Below are 19,138 nucleotides of genomic sequence, written 5' to 3' on the forward strand. Positions count from 1 at the left end.
GAGATCGTCTACGAATATTAGAACAATCATATAGTACAACTTTAGACTGCGATCTTTACAATGTAATTCGTGATTTATAGCATGTGATTACTTTCTCTGAGTCTCTGACTAGTGAAACAAATACACAAACCTCGGTCCTTGGAATACTTGCATGAATATATGAGACAGAATCCATGTGTAGGTGCACTTTTTTCCCTTCATTAATATCAGTATCTGATAATTCGTTTTGAGGTTAGATGATTAAAAGTATTGTTAATAAGCATCAAATGCTAAAAAATATTTTTAGGTATTGAAATTATAATTTTATAAAGGCATCAATAAGCAATTATGCACCTAGATCGAAATGCTAGAACTAATAATAAGTAATCGGTTAAATGACTAGAATGAAATATAAATCTAAAAGTATTCTTAGATGAAAAAGACTAATGAAGAAAATTAAATAGATCAACACTTAGAGGTGAAACGTGGCGTTTGTTTCAGAGACAAAACACCAAAGTTTAATATAACTCTCAAAAAGTAATTTGCACTCCATTTGTTACTCCCACGTCCCACCAAAGAATATGAATAAGAGATTAAAAGGGGAAATTAGTAGATAATATAGCGTGTTTTTTACGTCCACAATATAACAATTGGAGTGAGTAATATTAGTGTCTGAAGCCCAACTTAAAACCAGAGAGACAACAAAGCTTAAAATCGGGAAATAGAGAGATTTATGTCAAACTTAGCCCCAAAACAACTGACGTGGACCCAAAAGCATAATCTCTTCCATTTCTTACTCATATATGCACAGAAGCCTCGTCATGATAAAACTGGAATAGAACTCAAAACTAGAGAAAAGAGTAATTTTTACCCTTCCTAAAATGTATATAAAAAATGTTACACTGTCAAGCAAATTATATGAGGATATTATATCCATTGATCACATCTAAATTAACCGCCAAGGCCTTTACCTACATGAGATCATCATCATCCCCACTACTAAAGGATTCAATAAGCTCACTGTCATCATCATCTTCACCATCCGTCACAATCTCCAATAAACCAGCTGCACCACCAAAGTCCACACCATCTACCATGAAGTCTCCATCTTCATCCTCTTCGTCATCAAGCTCACTCACACTATCATCATCATTGCTCAAATCATCTGCGTCGCTTTCACCGTCCCCATCAAGATCCGTTCCAAGGATCGCTTCCTCATCAATGTCATCATCATCTTCATCATCCTCTTCATCACTTTCAGCATCATCAGGGTCTGAATCATCGTCAGTTGGCCTCCTCCGACCAATTTCATACACCCTAGCAGAAGAATACATCTCATCTTGGTCATCCATTGTGACCAGCCCAACGAAAGAATCAGTTGGCTCCGTCGCAAAGTCAAGGACGCAACGGTCTACTGGAATGGTTGCAATGTCAGAATAGTTAACAGCATCCACTGTACGGAAAGCAGCAAAGAGAGGATGTTTAACACGACGTGTCTGGAATGCTGACATGACATCCTCGAGATTTCTTCTTAAGATGGCATATATCACATCACCACTCGCATTAAATGTTATTACTGTCTGGTCCAAAGATGGTACACTTCGCAGAAGCCTGAAGTTCCGCAAATCCCATACCTCAGAGTTTATGATGACCTACCCAGAAAGACAACAGTTTTAGCAAAGGTAAAACTAAGGATCCATAAAGGTGACAATGACTATGCTGCTGTTGAAAGGATTTAGCATCAGGCTTATAATACTATCCACCCAAAGGAAAATAAGTGAAATGTCCTTACCTCATTGCCAGCAGGATGAAAGCCCCCGCCACCATAGTCGGTAAATTGATCAAAACGATGAATTGGGCCAGAACCACGAGTATCCCATAAGACTCCGTTCCAGAGAAGCATATTGTCAGAAGGGCTAAAATGTACAAGGGAATACATATGTCCTCGGCCTGAAGGGATGCTGGATGTGTCTGTAAGTTTCAGTTCCTCTTGACAGGTTTGAACGTCATATAGAAGAATCTCGCGCCGGGATGGCTCTGAAGACAATGCAGCAAATGTTGTACCGCAATTGCTAAATCGTGCAGCTTTACAGCCTTCAAATGAATGCCTAGGCCCAGCTGAAACATTAGTTGCGTCCCATAACCGCACATCGTGAGCACTTGAAGACAGAAGCATTTGTGTCTCGCCAGAAAGGTATGACTGTAGTAGTGTTAAAGGTGCCTGGTGGCTGGTGAAACTTTCTAAGATACTGTTGCTGTTAGAGTCAAATATTTTCAGCTCTCCAGAATGGGTGCCAGCAGCAATTTGTGAGGAATCCCCCAGAAAAGAGACACATGTCAATAAGACACCAGCATCATCCCTGCAAGTTCGCCATGGTCTAAATCTACTGAAGACGAATTGTCGATCCTTACGCCTTCCATGTGTCCCACCATTCAAACTTCTAAATTCACGAGTACTAAGCCGTGATGTCACATTTGATGGCGCATCAAGGCTTCGTTTTGGTTCAGGACAGACATGAGGGTGCAAGAGCGAAAGCGGAGGTAACGTTGTGATGGGAGCAGGACATTGGCGATGCTGGTGCTTCAAGTACTGAACAACCACAGAGTCCAAGGTTAAACGCTCTGCATTCGAGGGTTGTGAATCACTTAGAAGACCATGTTGAGAAGACGACGCCATTGGAGTATCATCACCTTCAGTTGGAAAAGCACTTGAGCCAGGTCGATTATGGATCTCTCTCAAAGTAGAATTTGGTGTTGAAGGCATATTAGGATCTGATGGTAGACCGCCTCTACGGACCGCATTTGGAGTGACACAAACTGGAGACCTGACTGCATGTTCACCAGTATTGAGTCGCTTAACTGATGGCACTGATCCACCTTCCTTCAGGTCAGTTAACTTACGTTTCATTGGCAATACAATAGGAGTTTTAAATATGATGTCTGGATCTCCGCCAGATTTTACTGAAGATAGGGATGGAGTTTCTGATGTAGCTGTAGGTGTGACACACTTTTTCGAATTACTGAATTTGAAGCTTGATGCTGCTGGAGAGACTTCAACATGAAGAGATTTCGAGGACTGACTACGAGCAGATGAAAATGTCAATGGTTTCCTTCTTGAAGAACAGACAAGCGACTCAGATTTCAATCCGCCATCCTCATCCAATGATGGGAGTTTCGGTTTAGCTGTCAAGAATCCCTGTGCACGACCAGATGGCCACTGAATTTGAACTGACGATGTCTCCTGCCCTGATGTCTGATGTGCCAGAGATGACGGAGCAGCCAAAGATGGCAAAGGTGTCAACTGAGCCTCCTTGAGAAGCATAGTTGCAGTATCTGTCAAACCAGAAGCTTGCAGGTGTTCATGGATGAGGAGTAAAAGCTCCCTGAACTCGAACACAAAAGGAGGTCAGAAACTAGTAAATAAGGCAAGAAGAAGAAAACCATGTTGCTCAAATTTAACTGCATTTGGAGCAAACGCCATTTTACCTTGCATGATATGTGATTGGAGTAGCAGCAGCTATAGCAGCTCTCTCTATACGCCTTAATGTTGGCGTCGCAGCATCAGTGGCAGCCAGGGAACTTGCACGCCCAGAATTAGTTACAACCTACAAAAATTGAAAAAAGACACAATAGTCCTGCAAATTAACAAAAGAGGAAAGGGACAAAAGACAACTCTGCCGAGCACACTTGAAAGATGAATGTATAAGCAAAACCTAATAAACTATTGCCATCCCAAATGCCTTGACCTACTTTGTGTGTTTGCCTTGATATTTAGTTAATCCTGATCCTTAAATCGAAAACTTCCCTTTCTCCAAAAATTGAACTGATACAACTACACATTATGATAATGATGATGCAGCATCTTATTCCCATTATTAGTCCACCTCTTTACATTTCAAAGATGTAAACACTTCTCTATCTAAAACTAAAACAATAATCCATTCACATTTTCTTTTCATTGCTTGCTAATTAAACGAGCTACCTTATTCAGCATGAAAGTAGTACTTAACAAATACGCACATGCGTAATGTAAGCCAATATTAGAGCTAGAGACGTATTCTTTCAAAATTATTAGTGTAAATGTAATGCACATATTCAACACATATAGTCATGCCTAAGAAAGCATGGATTAGCAGAGAGTTAAGAATGGAGGGGAATGAGAATCACACTTGAGAGCCTACAAAATGAAATCCAGACGTGAAGGGGTAGAAATGCTAAATTGCAGGAATAAACCAGTTACCCCTCTCTCCCCTCCCATTTCCCTTCACCGAAATATATGATCAAAATGAAAATGATCGTACATTTCTTTTGATGGAGCATGATCGTTCTATTCTTTGCTTTAAACACAGCAGTGAACCAGTGAAAATATCCCCCTTAGTCCCTTCCTCTACCCCAAAGATATCATCAATATCAAAACTATCATCCAACTCTTTTTTTTTTTTTTTTCACTCCACGTATTAAAAAATTATACAGAGAAAGAAATACTGTTTTCTTACCCCAATAAGCTCAATAGCCACCTGTGAAAGTTCTGCTTGCCACCGGTTCTGTTCACCGCCAGGGGTCTGATTTCCTGAATCTCGTATGAGTTCTGACAACTTTTTCCCAACCTAAACCCACAAAAAAATAAAAATTTAATCAAGTATATTTGAATCTCCCCAACACCAAAAGACCAAATCTCTCAAACTGATGTCGCATAAGTAAGGTCATCCACGTTGAGTGTTGGACATATTGATTTTCAAGTATAAAGAAACTAGAAAAAATGTTATATGTTCGTTCTAACTGGGTCTAACTACACAACTCAGATCTGCACTAGTTGCAATATTGAACTAGGTCATAACCCTAATGCTGTAAGGTCAAGTCACTGACTAGCATAAACGAGGAAAATAAAGAATAACCATAAAGCGGCACAATATTCGTTATGCATGAAACTAAGAGCCCGTTCCGGAAGGCTAATTAAAAGCAGTTGATAAGTATAACGTGTTGAAGAACACCTTTAGGTGTTAAAGTTGATTTTTTTTTTTTTTTACAAAGGATAGATACTTTGATAGAAGTGCTGCAGTTAGTTTGTTTGGTAAAAGGCTTAGCACTTTCTGTTAAAAAGACTAAAATATCCTTAGAGCTATTTACAAAAAATATAGATTTGAAAGTATTCTACATTAAAAAAAGGGACTAATAATGTAAATAGAATAGATATATAATTAAAAGTTATGTTTTAGGAAGAGTATTTATTAGGGATAAAATCGTAAAAGGTTTGGTCAATCCAAAAGTGCTTACACTACAAAACCATAAGCTCAGGGTGACATCTTATGTTTTTGGCTGATTTTGGTTTATAAGCACGTGACATATTAACATCTTTAGTATTTACCAAACACAAAGATCAGTTAGAAAGTACTTGTATAAGCTAAGCTTAGCCAAACATCCTCTTAAGACTGATATAATTAGTTTAATAGATAAAAAAGTCAAGTCGCCACCTAGCATGTCGCCTTAGACACGATGAAAATCGCTTCAGTATCCTATTTCAATTAACAAGATATAATTTTTTATTTCCAGTTGTATGGTCCCGAAAAAAAGTATTTCCAATCACATGCTCACCCATGTCAAAACCGTAAATAAAGACAAAATAAGTTAGAATTCCCAACAATGCTGCTTTGGTCAAAGTGACACTTCCTCACTTCTGGAGATGTATTTTAGTACCCTTATTATATTCTTTCAAAATTCTGGATAACCTATTCTCAAAACTCTCCTTGTGTTTTTTCCCGGTGAGTACATTTCATGGAGAGTTCAACAATCCTACCCTAGCCAGGACGCTAATATTATGTACCTCTCCATCATTGAATATTTATTTACAAACCCATTATTCACATTGAAAACCCTCGGTTCATGTTCTGATGAATTTAGTAGCTTTCCATTTTCTGGAATGACTAATTTCAACTTAGGATCAATTTTTTAACCATTTCAAGAAACATCCAAGGTGAGAAAATGTTAGAATAAATGACTGCAGCCAAAATCACATAAACCAGATATTACACCGACCTTTGAAATCAACGATGTCAACCATGCAGGAAACAGCAATTATGATGCCAGACCAACCTACCTGAAGTTTTGTTAATATATGTGCAATTGTATCATCTCTTGCTAAACCAAGAAGTACTCGGCAAGCAAGAGCACGAAGACAGTCGATTGCAGCTGGAGGAGTAACTATCCGTGGCTGGAGGAGCTGCAGGAGGACCTTAATACCATTGTTGGCCCGAACAGCTTCTCTCGCTTGACGGTAACATTGTTCAAGCTGAGCAGCGAGGCCAGCACAACCAGCTCCTGCACCTAGTGATATTCTTCGTTCTCCAACTAATCCTGATGTCACTGTAGATACAGGGCCTTGAGAAGTGCCACCGACCGCAGATGTGCCAGAAACTGCTGTGCTTCCACGGTCTGATAAAGTAGATTCTCCATTTCTCTCTCTATTTTCATTCTGGCTGGGGATATTAACAGCCTGATCTGGAAAAAACCGCTCCGCATTCCTGTCCCTGGTCTCGCACCGATCTGGATTCCGTTCTCTGGTCTCCACACCAGGCGTATTTGCAGATTGGATAGCATTGGTTTGCTGTGCTTGTGTAGACACAGATGGTTTATTGCTGATTGAAGGTGGAGGACACACGAGACAAACTAACACATTCAATGCTGCTTCAACAATCTACCAATATCAAGAATAAATGGATAAGCATCTGAACTGAATCGCTACAACGGGAGAATGAAAAGTGTACTAAGACCATACCTCAGGTTCTACATAACCAGCACTGTTAGCTGCATCCAATATAACGGCTATACCCACACGATCATTGCTTAATGTTGCATTGACGATAAGTTTACGGCTGTAAGGTACTAAAGTGACGATATGAAGTACACCAAGAGCATACTGAAGCAAGTCATGCAAATAACGCTCAACAGGTGGAGCCTACATTTGCAAAAATAGTAAGTAAACCAGCAAGCATGTGCAGGTAGAAAGAATGAACGGTTTATAAAAGCATGTACTACCTGACATAATTCCAACATCGTAATATGCCCGTTGGAACTTAAAAACTTTTCAACTACTGGCCAGCGGGCCCTGACAGCTGCAGGACCAAGTCTCCTATCTTTCTGTATTAAACGGAAAACTGCATCGATAGCCTCATTACTAATGTCAAGCGGCTTAGACGCAGCCCTAACACTCGGGATATTTCGTGCAGCACTGCGAACACTTTTATTAGGACGAATTGAATCCACCAGCAAGAGAAGATGTGCTCTGAAGTACTGCCGAAGTGCCACACAGGTGTGATAAGCTATCTGCTTCTCAGAAGCGGTCAGCACCTCTGGTGGCGATCTGTCACTCCGTAATGACCCTGAAGCAGTTAATGCCCCAGAAGAAACTCCAGATCTCACTAATGCAGCATCTTGCAAAAGATTAAGCATTTTCTGTAAGCCATCCTGAGCATCAAAAGCGTCTAGGACAGCTCTGAAAACAAATGCAGCCGCAAAAAATAAAGCAGCATTTTTTCTGGCTTGATCTTGAGGACATCCAAGAAGCTGAAGCGCCAACTCAACCACCTGATCGATAATGTTTGAAGGAAGAGCACAAACGCGTTCCATTATTCCCTGTGAAATCAATTTCCAGAAGTTATTGAGTCAGCAACTAAAATTTCTAGAACCATAATGAATCAAGATTTAAGGTATACAGCCAATTATAACATTAAAAGGACTAGAAAAAATAGAGACACACAGTTACCTGAATTGACCCTATTGCGAATAAGCATGAAGAAAGACCGGAAAAAGTCTGAGGAGCTCTTGGGGCAGCAAGCAATTTTTGCATGCCACTACGATCCACAAATACTGCAGCAAATTTCCGATGCGCAGCCAAAGAACAGATTAGCTTCAGAACATCGGGCAAAAGAAGCGAAATTTTGCACCCCTCTTTATGTTTGGAATTGCGCTGCAATAGCGCAATACACACATCCACTCCTTTTTCGTGCAACACAGGACCAAGTACTTCAACATACTCTCCCAAAATAATAAGACACTGGATGCAGAACTTCTCTCTCAACTTCGCAAGAGAGTCACTATCCAGAATGAAGAATTCATCAACATCCTCATTTGCTTCTTGTGCTGTTGCTTTTGTGTCTTGTGATTCACCTTCACAAATAGCACTCCTACAATATATCAGCACCACATTAAAATAAGTTAATTGTATATCACAGGAAGTAGCAGATGAATGCAAAATAAAATGTCTTCCCAGTCATCAATTGAGGATGGGTCATACACAAAAATGACACACCAACCTTGAAACTTCAACAGCAATAGCAGCATCAATGACTGTGGATGCAGCTTTTGAAGCAGCCAAAACTGCAGCCTCCTCATCATTTGTCTTCTTAAACTCCTGAGACACAGAGATAACGTAGAAATGAGACGGTCTTAAGATAAACATTAAGTAAACTGCATAAAATACAAAACTGGATAAGAAGTGAAGACAAACCTCAAAAGCAGCACTCTTGACTACTTCTGCAGCAGCATCACCAGCTGCTTTAACAGCTTCAGTTGGAGCATTAGCTGCTTTTGCTTCTGTTTCAGCAGCTCTAAGAGCTTTCTTCACCAGATCTGTGATATCCTTGGAGCCAACTTTACATTCTCGGAAACATTCATCATTCTCGTCCCTCTCCATCGCAAAACCATCAACATTTGTCCTACTCAAATTCTTCTTGTTATCAGTTGCTCTTCTCAATTCTTGATTCCTGGTCAAATTTCTGCTGCGAGATTGCCCACCCAATCTACTTGCAGAACCTGGAGAGGTCAAAGCTGCTTCATTATCCGGAACGCCCTCAGTCACCCTTCCCCGTCCTCTGTGTCTTGTCCACCCACGATTCACCCTGCGTCTTGATAAATCATCTCTAGCACTCTCATCATGCTCGTCTTCCCTTAGGGGTCTGTTACCAGGCTTTGCCTTTCCGTCACGTAAATCTCTAATATGCCATCTTTCTTCACCATCTGCATCTGCCTGATAATTATCATCAGCAGCCATAGAATCAGGTGGCTCTTCATCAGTCCAACGTTCATCCCCACGCATATGCCTACTGGCACTTCTATCGCGGTCCTTATCCGTATCTTCGGCTACTCTGGGAATATCCAAATGAGAACTTTCGGCAACTTGCCGGAATCTACTTCTACATTCCTCTCTAGATCTTACACCAGTACCTGTAGATGATGCTTTGCCATCCAACAAAGATGTTGCATCTCTTTGGCTTGTGGTGGTCTCCCCCAAAATTCTAATCCGAAGATAGCGCATAACTTTTGCTGGGAGCCCAGATGTTAATACATCCTCAACTACTTGACCACCACTACCATCAATAGAGCAAAAATTGAATATGATTGTGACGGGAGATGTGTCATAAAACCAAAAAGGGTATGGGCCTAAGAGCATACCTCGCCAAACATACAGCAAGAAGTCCAGTAGAGTATGTCTTCAGCATCTCAGAATCAGAGGACCTCCGATCACCTGACTCATGCTTCCAATAATGATCATCACCAGACAATCTGGTTGTGTCATCCATTGTCCAGCTTTTTAAATTTTCCAGCACAGGGTCTTCAAAAACATGTGGATACTGGATTCCATTTGCTATGAATTAATCTACATGAATAACTTTGACCTTAAAAACCTTGAAATAAAATAATAAAGAATAGAACTCTACCATCCAAGTTAGTGAACAACTAAAGAGCAGCCTTGCAGCAGCAGCCTTCACAGAAACTGAATATCTCCTCTCAGATAGGAACTTTGACGATATCAGTTCAAAGAATTCATCATTGTCCTACAGTACGAGATGATGGGAAGTGAGCAATTAATACTGTGACACTCTTGTATATGAGGTATAGATTTAAAAAAGTCAAAGAAGAAAAGTAAGAGATACTAAAGCTTACCCGGATAAGGTTCCCCAGTCGTCCAACATTATGGGAAGCTCGGCCATTACTAGAGGCAGAATGACCACTCTCTTCCATGTAACTGCAGTTGAAAGAGTGAACAGATCTGTCATTTGTCTTGTTTCATCCAGTGAGACAAAGCACCGATTTTGCAGTAATATGAATAATGCAAACGGGAAAAAAGACCAAGCCCCACTTGTTATTGTTGACTACGCTCAATTATCATGTTTTTTCTATTCCAAAAGAAGGGAACAAACGTTGGAAGGTAATGACTTAGAATTTACATTTGATAACAAAGAAGAAAAAAAGGCAAATATAGAAAATGATTTCCTAATGTCATTTAGCACTTTTTAATAACAAAGAGGTATGGTCAACTTTATTGGTTCTCTGCATAATCTGTGAGAACTAATGTTGATGTACACAGATGCTTCATGCTTCATACCAGCATACTCTTCATCCTTATAAATAGGGGTGTACAAAGTAAACTGACAAACCGCACCCAACCGACAATCCGAGTCAAACCGAGAAAAAAACCCAACAAGTGGTTTTGTTTGACTTGGTTTGGTATTGGAAAAACAAACCCGACCTTTTGGTTTGGTTTTAATTAAAAAAAGTCAAACCAAACCAACCCGACATTACATGTATATAATTTTTAGAAATACTTTATACATAAAAATATTTATTTGTAATGTAATTTATAAATATTTCTTAAATTTTTTCATAGTTTTTGTCTTTTCATATATTATCTCAAGCTTGGACTTAAGATTTTGAATGGGCCAATAAGTATTATAGCTCATAGATGTTCGTGACTCAAATAAAGCCCAAATCAATTAATGCTACCAAAATAAATTCAATTCTAACACTAGGAGTAACAACAATATTGAATATCTATTCATAGTTTTGCATCGGTTTGGACAGTGAAAATACATAATTTAATTTAGTTTTTCTTTAATATTTAGTCATGTAATTAATACTTATTAACCGTACTTATTTTAGCATGACTTAGTACCTTTAGTTTTTGATCATTTTCATTATGGCTTAGCGATTGCATTATCATTTTTGTTGAATATTTTAGTACAATGTTAGCACTCATCTCACATTTTGTGTTATTTCCTTAAAAAAAAAAAAATAGATACAACTATCTTACTAGGACTAAAGAAATATTTGAAGCACAAGTTATACGTTTTATATGATTACCGGAAAAAATCCGAAAAACCCGAAAACCCGAGAAAAACCAAAGTTGGAAAACCCGACTTTTATTGGTTTGATTTGGTTCGTAGATTTAAAAACCCAACACAATTAGTTTGGTTTGGTATTCGAAAAATCCGAACCAACCTGGTCCATGTACACCCTAGTTATACAAAACTTCACCTTCCTTAAAAAAATGTCATGTAGCACTTTAGTAGTATCCCACTACATATAATTATAAAATTAATACGTCATAACTTCTTGTTACCCATCTTAAAACTGTGAAATAAAATAGCACTCTAGGTTTCAACTTGCTGGTACCAAACACATCATGCAACATAATAGAGATTTACAGCAGTTTCTAACAAACATAATCCACATAATCTTAAACATCACAACTAAAAGTCATGAATAGTATGCGGCACTAATATAAAACCACAATAAAGGCAAGATTCCCACTCTCCAAAATATTGCATTCTTCATCACAAAATAGGACACTGGGCGCAACTATACTAAAAATGCAATTGAACTAGTTCCACCTCCCCTGTTCCCTTTATTAGTGATGGGTACTAGTTCTCAGGTCCTTTAAATAAAGTAAACATAAAACCTTTACACAGGAAGATAGCAATCAAAAAGAGCCAACAACTTAAAGATTTCTAATAAAGCAATTGTGGATTTGAGCCCCACTGGGCGTGCTTCTCTTTTACCTTAACAAAGGAAAAACTTCAAGATCGAGAAATATCATTCAGACTGACCATTGAAGCAAGAAACTAAAGTTAATCCCAATTGTCAGATAGAACCCAATATCCTGCAAGTACCAGGCATATACTTTTTTTTTTTTTTTTTTTTTGGATAACCATGGTGTCTGGGCCAGCTTGCGCACACCTCGACTAATTCCACGGGATACCTGCCACCTCCGACGAGCAACAGGTGACTCTGTCCACCAATTATATACTATATTAATTAAAATTATCGTTTTCATTCAAAATTTATAACATTGGTTTTACATATTTTAGCAAAGGACTAAGGCTAACTGGTTTGACTTCACGGGATCTTCTTCACTATCATAAAACTAATATGGTTGTACTTTGAGCAATCTAAAAAAATTCACTCAATGACAAGAAACAATGGTTTATTACCAAAAGTGGCATAGCAACATAAGAGGCCTTTATCTTATATATTTCCCACCCCGTATCCAAGTTTCATATTTGAAATTTCTCAAATATAATTTTTTTTATAACCAGCTTGCGCACAGGTACCAGACAACTGTGCCGCCAATGCATGGACAGATGGAAGAAATTACCTTGTGTTTTTTGCCTCCACGGGGAATTGAACCTAAAGCCTCACGGTTTCCAACCCACTTGATGGACCACTAGACCACATCTTTTTTGAGAATGGACCGCTAGACCACATCTTTTTTGAGAATGGACCACTAGACCACATCTTGAGCGCGAGATTTCCCCAAAAATAATGAGTACTCCCTCTGTCCCAATTATGTGATGCACTTTCATTTTTAGTATGTCCCAAGAATGACACCTTTCCATATTTAAAAATAGTTAAACTTTAACTTCTCATTTCACCATTAATGAGATGATTTATAGCCGCACAAATATTTATAGCTTGTCTTAGACCAAAAATTTCAATAAGGTTTTTTTTCTTTCCTAAACTGTGTGTCCAGTCAAACGTCACATAAAATAAGATGGAGGTAATATAAGTTTGTGCCTAGGAATTTGATCAAAAACTTTTGGCACAGAAACTAGGAAAAGAGGAGAGAGCCACATAATAAATAATGCAAATTTGATGCTTTGCTCAGACCCACTTCCAATTTTTCTTGCTCAATCCAATCTTACATCCCAGTTCTTAGCAATGGATTAAGGTAGTCAATACAAATTTAGAAACTTTAGTTCTGATGTCCTCAAAACTTTTGCCTCATCTAATATACAATATGAAAAGAAATATCAACCAATCTACTAACAGTATCATCAGATATAGAATTTTCGTCAAACTGTTACAATGACCTTTCAATGTACCAGCTAGTAAGGAATTACGGAATTGACCTTTCTAATTCCTCTTGCTAGATGCTCTGTAAAAACTTCCAGAGATACCAAAAGAGAGAAATGTAGAGCATGTACAACCCATTCGACAGTTACGGCGATTAGGTGCAGTTCAACTGGTTGATTAACTAATAATAAAGGAATAACTCCAAATCTCTGACTTGGACTCTTGGAAAAGAATATAACTTATGGGGGGGAGTAAGAATCTAAGTCCAGACTTGTGAACAAATAAAAGATAGATGATGTCTAGGTTCATAACTTCGTAAAGAATCCAAAAGCTGCACTGTAATATGGAGATACGATTCTAGTAAAATATTCACCTCTTCAAGCTCCATTTTAATATGGATATACCAATTGAGTGAATTAAAAATGTGAGGTCTACTCTGGGGAAGGAGGGATCCTTTGGGAGAGAAGAAGCAGTACTGAGAGAGGCAGAACTTTATGATTGAGCCTATTCCAAATAGCAAGATGGTTTCACAAAGATGAAAGTGTACTAGTTAGAAGACAGGATGCACCAAGAACCAACTAACAACCGTATCCAAAAACAAACAAAAAAAACAATAACAACCTTATCTTAACACAACCAGCACTGGAAACATTAAAACTAAATAAAATTATATGGGACCAGTGTCGAGATAATTATAACTAAAACAATTGTAAACTAGCACAGGCACGCCCATAATTCACGACAGTCCCCCCTCCCCCAACACTACCAATAAGGCACATGTCTACATTGTTAACCAGTGAAAATTCAGAAGAACAAAAAAAAAAAAAAAAAAGAACAAGACCAGCATAGGTACATATAACAGAATTTAACTACCCTGCAATTATATATCCAATGACTGAAATACTCCAGAATGTACAGAGTAAATAGGAGGCATGAAAATATACATGTATGTGTGTCTATGCTTATCTGCTTGCTAAACGTTAAACCATCTCTACCATTTTAAAACCCAGCAGATTCTAAAATTAAAATCCTACATCAATAGCCACAAGCGTTAATGGAGACAACATTGCCGAGTAGAAGTCTTGTTGTGCATCAATATAACCCCTAAAATCCTCTTGCGCGCCCTTTAAGAACCCCCACTCCATCAAAGATGCCTATGAAAGTTGGATATTTTGGAGAGTTGACGAAACTTGACGTAGTAATGTCCTGAAGCTAACAAAGATGCTTTGTAACTCTTCATGACTGCATCTGCTTAATGCCTTTTTAATGCAATTCATTTACTTCACCAAAAAAAAGGAACCCCACACATAACCATACTTCAACCCAAGTATAACACAAAATTCACTTCACTTAAACCAGTATAATCCCGCAAAGTGGGTCTAGGGAGGGTAGAGTGTATGCAGTTACCCCTACCTTGGCAGGTAGAGAGGCTGTTTCCGATAAAACCCTCGGCTCAAGTAACTTCACTTAAACCCCACAATTTGAAATCCCCACAAAATTTCAACAAATGAAAAAGAATGTGAATTCCATCTTAAACCAAATACATAACCATTATATAGCTACACTGTTGGGTAAGAATCCCAGCATCATTAAATTACTACTAACTTTATCAACAAAAAAGAAACTGTAACTAGTTTCTTGAGAATATAACACAAAATTCACTTCACTTAAACCCCACGATTCGACAAGTAAATTCCAGCTTAAGTCATATATACGTAAATACATATAACCACTAACCATTATATACCTAAATTACTACTCCCTCCATCCCAAGATAAGTCAAAGATATTTGATCATCTCGTTAAGCGTAAAAGGTAAAGTTTAAAGTAAAATTGTTGTCATATAAGGAAATAAGGAAATGTATCCTTCATCACATAAATTAGAATTGAGACAGAGGGAGTATTACTTAATCAACAAAGAAGAAGAAACAGTACCTAGATTCTTGAGTTTCAAAAAGAGAAGAGAGAGCATGAATAGTATTGGGATTAGGGTTATCAGGTGCAGCAGTAATTTTATCCATTAACGCTTGTGCTTTCATGATCAACCCTTCATTCTCCGATTCCTCTTCATCTTCCTCTCCTTCTTCTTCTTCCTCCTCCGCCGGCGCCGCCGCCTCCGGCTGCCGCTCCTCCGCCGCCAATGATTGTTGTTGTTGTTGCGGCTCCTCTTCGTCCATATATACTACTACTACTTTAATAAAATCAATAAAAAAATCAAAAAGCTAGGGTTTGTAGATAGGTGTAGAGAGAGAAAGTGTTTGGGTTAGGTTTGAAGTGATTCTGTGAATGGGAATGTAGAAGAGAGAGTACAAAAAAGCCCCCGCCACCATGTTTGTGTTTGCGTTATATGTGAACACAACGGGGAAGGAAAGTTGAGTCTCGAATAAATCGTTTGACCCGAATGTTTTTGACCCGAACCTAGTGGAAAGCCCAATGAAGGTGTAACTGCAAACCCAAGGGTCATTTGCACGATTGACATCCAAAGGCCTCACTGGTCTTTAATATCTGTCCCTCAAATTAGTGCTCTTTAACTTTTATCCTTCCCTAAAAAAGTTTTAATTTCAGGTTTGAACCCTACTCAATTAAAATTTAAAAAAATCGCAAGAATAGAATTTTATCTTCAGGCAATTTTTTTTATTTAGAGTTTTATAAACCTTTTGTCTTATGGGCTTTAGTTTTTCTTCGAATAGGCTACTTTCTTCAAACTTACGTCGTGCTAATTTTCTTTTAATATTTGACGAAACAGGGATTCGAACTCAGAACCCACGAGTTTTAGGTGAGCGGAAAAAATTAAAAATTTTATATTTGAGGGACAAAAATTAAAGACCAATACCTTTGAAGGACATACCGCACAAAAAAATGAATAGGTTTAGATTGTCGGTTTGGTGCGATTTGTCGGTTTCCTTTATACAATTTTAAGCTCTTACAAGTGAAATTCCAACAACTTTTACGAGCTAACTCTAGCACAATTGAAAATTCGATTAAGCAATGCTCTACTTCATCTCCCTATTCAACATTGTTTTATCTTCTTTGTCATCTTTCATCAGTAACACGATGACATAATTCCGAGATCCCGTCTTTTATATGGTACAGATATAATTTCAAGATTTCAGTATAAATATTATTCTGATTTGAGTAATATTCACACTCAAATATGTACAAATTTAATCTAAAAAATATATATATAAAAATAAAAATAAAAACCTTCTAAGCCCTGTAATTAAACCGCCCGTTAGGGTTTTAGCTCCCAATTGAACCTTTCTTGAATTCTTCTGGTAAGTATTCATCTAAGAGTTTCATTTCTATTCCCCGTTTGATTACTATTATTGTAGATGATTTGCTGATAGCGGATTCAATTTATACGTTACTTGGTTGACTAGTTGCTTCTTCTATTAGATTATATTATATATCCTCTTTCTGATTCTATCTCTTCATCTATTTTTAGTTTTTTATTTTCTTATGTTAATTCCGTCATCAGAATACCATAGAATTTATAAAAGTTTTATTTATGGGGAAAATAATATAGTAACCAAATAATGTACAAATCAATGTGAGTTTTATACCGTGATTAGTTCCCCATACTTGCCAACCGAACGAGCACTTCTTTTTCCTCTTCCCAAAATAAGGCCTTTAAGACTTTTAAGTTTTAAACTAGTAGTAGTTTGACCGTGATTTAGATTTAGTTCAACCGAACCTGCATCTATTACCTATCTGGTAAATCTTGAACGTGTTTATAAATTTTTTCCTAGTCTTGTTTTAGCAAATTCATTGATGTAGATTAACTTTTGTGAAGCTTGAAGGGAAATTATTATAAGTGGCTCAATTATTGAAATATTATGATATTTCATGTTTGTACGTATGTACAACTCCGCCTCTGTGAGCTCATGTTGATCATCAAAATATAGGATAAGAAGGGGTGATTTTGCTAGGTTATCTTATACGTAAGACTAAACAATTTATGATGAAATCTATAAATATTGAGTTCTAGGCATGTTTTCATGAGTGTCGAGTGTGGTAAAAATTAACGAGTGATTCCATCATGTTGTCACCTAGGTCTAATGACGTATAAGCAAAGAAATTCTATACCTTAGACGGCATTGTGGGTAAATAAGCGCTCAACCACATCCGCCATGAATGTGGTGTTAGATCTTCATCGCCGGATGAGAGTAAACAAACTAAAGCCCAAGAGAGTCAGATTCAAATAACTAGTTGCAACTTAGGCCATTAGCAGGGAAGTTGCAATCAATTAGTTGATAGCTTAAAGAGGATAAGGGGTGTTTGATTTGAAGACAAGTTACACGGGAATTATAATGAATGGATTAGTTGCGTAAGGATTAGTTATACAAGGATTAGTAATACGAGATTATTTCTTGTTGGATCTTTGGTTTACTACACTAAAAAATTGGATATCCGTAATATCATTTAAAATATTTATTTATTTTTTAGACTAAAAGGCAACGAGTATACAATTATACACTTGGATAAGTTGACCTTCATTGATTTTTAGGAAAAAGGTAAAGGTAGTTTTGTCCTTTTACTATTTTATCCATATATAAGTACATGAATTAGTTACTCTATGTTATCGGTGGTATACAACAATACACCAATTGGTGCAGTAAGTTATACAAGAAATAAGTTATACATGCCCTAATTCAAATTACAACGAAACATTAGATAAAGTTATACTACCAAATTATATACCATAATTATTTTCCTTATACATCATAGCAAACATCCCCTAAAGAGTTTAAATGTGTCTCTACAAGACACTAATAAGTTACCTTGAAACAAAGACCAAATGGAGTACTTTTCTGATAGAGGTTTTTCCTGTTGGCGCAGAGTGGGATCAGATAGACATGGTTTACCAATACAAATGGAATCTCTCAAATCTCGAAGATGCATTCGAGGAAACCGGAGAATTGCATGGAAGAAAGTCTTATCTTTTTGTTTGTACTGAACCACAATTGGTTTTTTTTTTTTTTTTTTCCAGGGCCAATCAAAAGTCACATGTATAACTGGTGTGGTTGCTGTTATATCTTCTTTTCCACCTTCTGACAAAATTGGAATAAACCCTGTACAAAGAGAAACTGAAGAGATACTTCCAATGAAAGAAATGAAAATGGACTGGGTTCCATACGTTCCTTTAAAAAAAAAGGGGAATCTCAAGTTGAAAGACTCATATCCTGATATTTATTCTGAGGTGTTCTCAAAGAAGGGTTGGTTTAAAACACTTATGCTCTGTTTGGATGGTCGTTATCAATGGTTTCATAATGTCCAATATCGTATTGTATTAATGAATACGATGTTTGGATAAATTGTATCACTTGTTGTGAGTTAATGGGTAAATGAAATAATCAACTACGCAAAAATTACCAAATTCGCGATTACAAAAATTGAGTTTTTTCATTTACAACACCATCCAACATTATTAATTTTAAGAATAATAGAAACAAACATGGTATTAAAGTTGGACCGAGTGAAGAAGTTGAATATTGCTTACCTTATCTCTATCAGCCATTCGCAAACAATGAACTTGAAGAGAGCACATCTGCAGATTCTATTTCCAACAGAACCCCCCGTTTTTTGCAAGTTTGATTGGGAACTTGATGAACCAAAGCAAATGGCAGAAAAATTTATTGAGGCAGAGGAGTTAGCCCCAGATGTAAAATATGAATTTGTGAAATTTGTAGAGAAAGTTAATGAAGGAAAGAAGACTAAGCTAGAGACGAGAAAAGCCAGGGATAAAGCTGTTCAGGAGATGAGTGAAGTAGCGAAAGCTGCGTTTCAGAGAAAGCTGTTCAGGAGATGAGTGAAGTAGCGAAAGCTGCGTTTCAGAGCATGAAATTGTATAAATTTTATCCCATGCCCTCACCTGATGCTCCTGATGTATCTCAGGTCAAGTCTCCATTCGTAAACAGATATTATGGGAAGGCTTACAAAGTTCTCTGAATGATGGAATGATATAGCTCAACTTAGCTTGTACCTTGAAGCAAACATTTATAGTTATGGAACTATTTGAGGATGTAAAAGAT

At 37.5% G+C, this 19,138-nt stretch overlaps 1 protein-coding gene and 1 pseudogene across 1 annotated transcript; one reads left to right on the forward strand and one right to left on the reverse strand.

Annotated features, from left to right (window-relative positions):
- Positions 1-742: 742 nt before the first annotated feature.
- On the reverse strand, positions 743-15,498 carry LOC132029938 (DDB1- and CUL4-associated factor homolog 1-like). Its single transcript, XM_059419361.1, has 14 exons — positions 15,042-15,498; positions 9,919-10,000; positions 9,693-9,809; positions 9,427-9,605; positions 8,483-9,341; positions 8,289-8,386; positions 7,739-8,159; positions 7,012-7,608; positions 6,752-6,931; positions 6,074-6,670; positions 4,476-4,586; positions 3,466-3,584; positions 1,772-3,362; positions 743-1,631 (listed from the first exon to the last, which is right to left on the reverse strand). Exons 1-14 carry the CDS (start codon positions 15,281-15,283, stop codon positions 951-953), a joined length of 5,874 nt encoding a protein of 1,957 aa, XP_059275344.1. The 5' UTR covers positions 15,284-15,498; the 3' UTR covers positions 743-950.
- A 2,359-nt stretch (positions 15,499-17,857) lies between these two features.
- On the forward strand, positions 17,858-19,055 carry LOC132031676 (protein HEAT INTOLERANT 4-like; annotated as a pseudogene).
- The last annotated feature ends 83 nt before the right edge of the window (positions 19,056-19,138 follow it).

The sequence above is a fragment of the Lycium ferocissimum genome, chromosome 9, assembly GCF_029784015.1.
Source record: "Lycium ferocissimum isolate CSIRO_LF1 chromosome 9, AGI_CSIRO_Lferr_CH_V1, whole genome shotgun sequence".
NCBI classification, from domain to species: Eukaryota; Viridiplantae; Streptophyta; class Magnoliopsida; order Solanales; family Solanaceae; genus Lycium; species Lycium ferocissimum.

What these genes read in the sequence shown, in the direction of transcription:
- LOC132029938 (XM_059419361.1), bottom strand. Translation starts at nt 15,283, where the DNA reads ATGGACGAAGAGGAGCCGCAACAACAACAACAATCATTGGCGGCGGAG. An exon ending in GACTGGGGAACCTTATCCGG is followed by an intron (nt 9,810 to 9,918) that starts GTAAGCTTTAGT and finishes CTCGTACTGTAG; the next exon opens with GACAATGATGAATTCTTTGA. An exon ending in ATATATTAACAAAACTTCAG is followed by an intron (nt 4,587 to 6,073) that starts GTAGGTTGGTCT and finishes TTGTGGGTTTAG; the next exon opens with GTTGGGAAAAAGTTGTCAGA.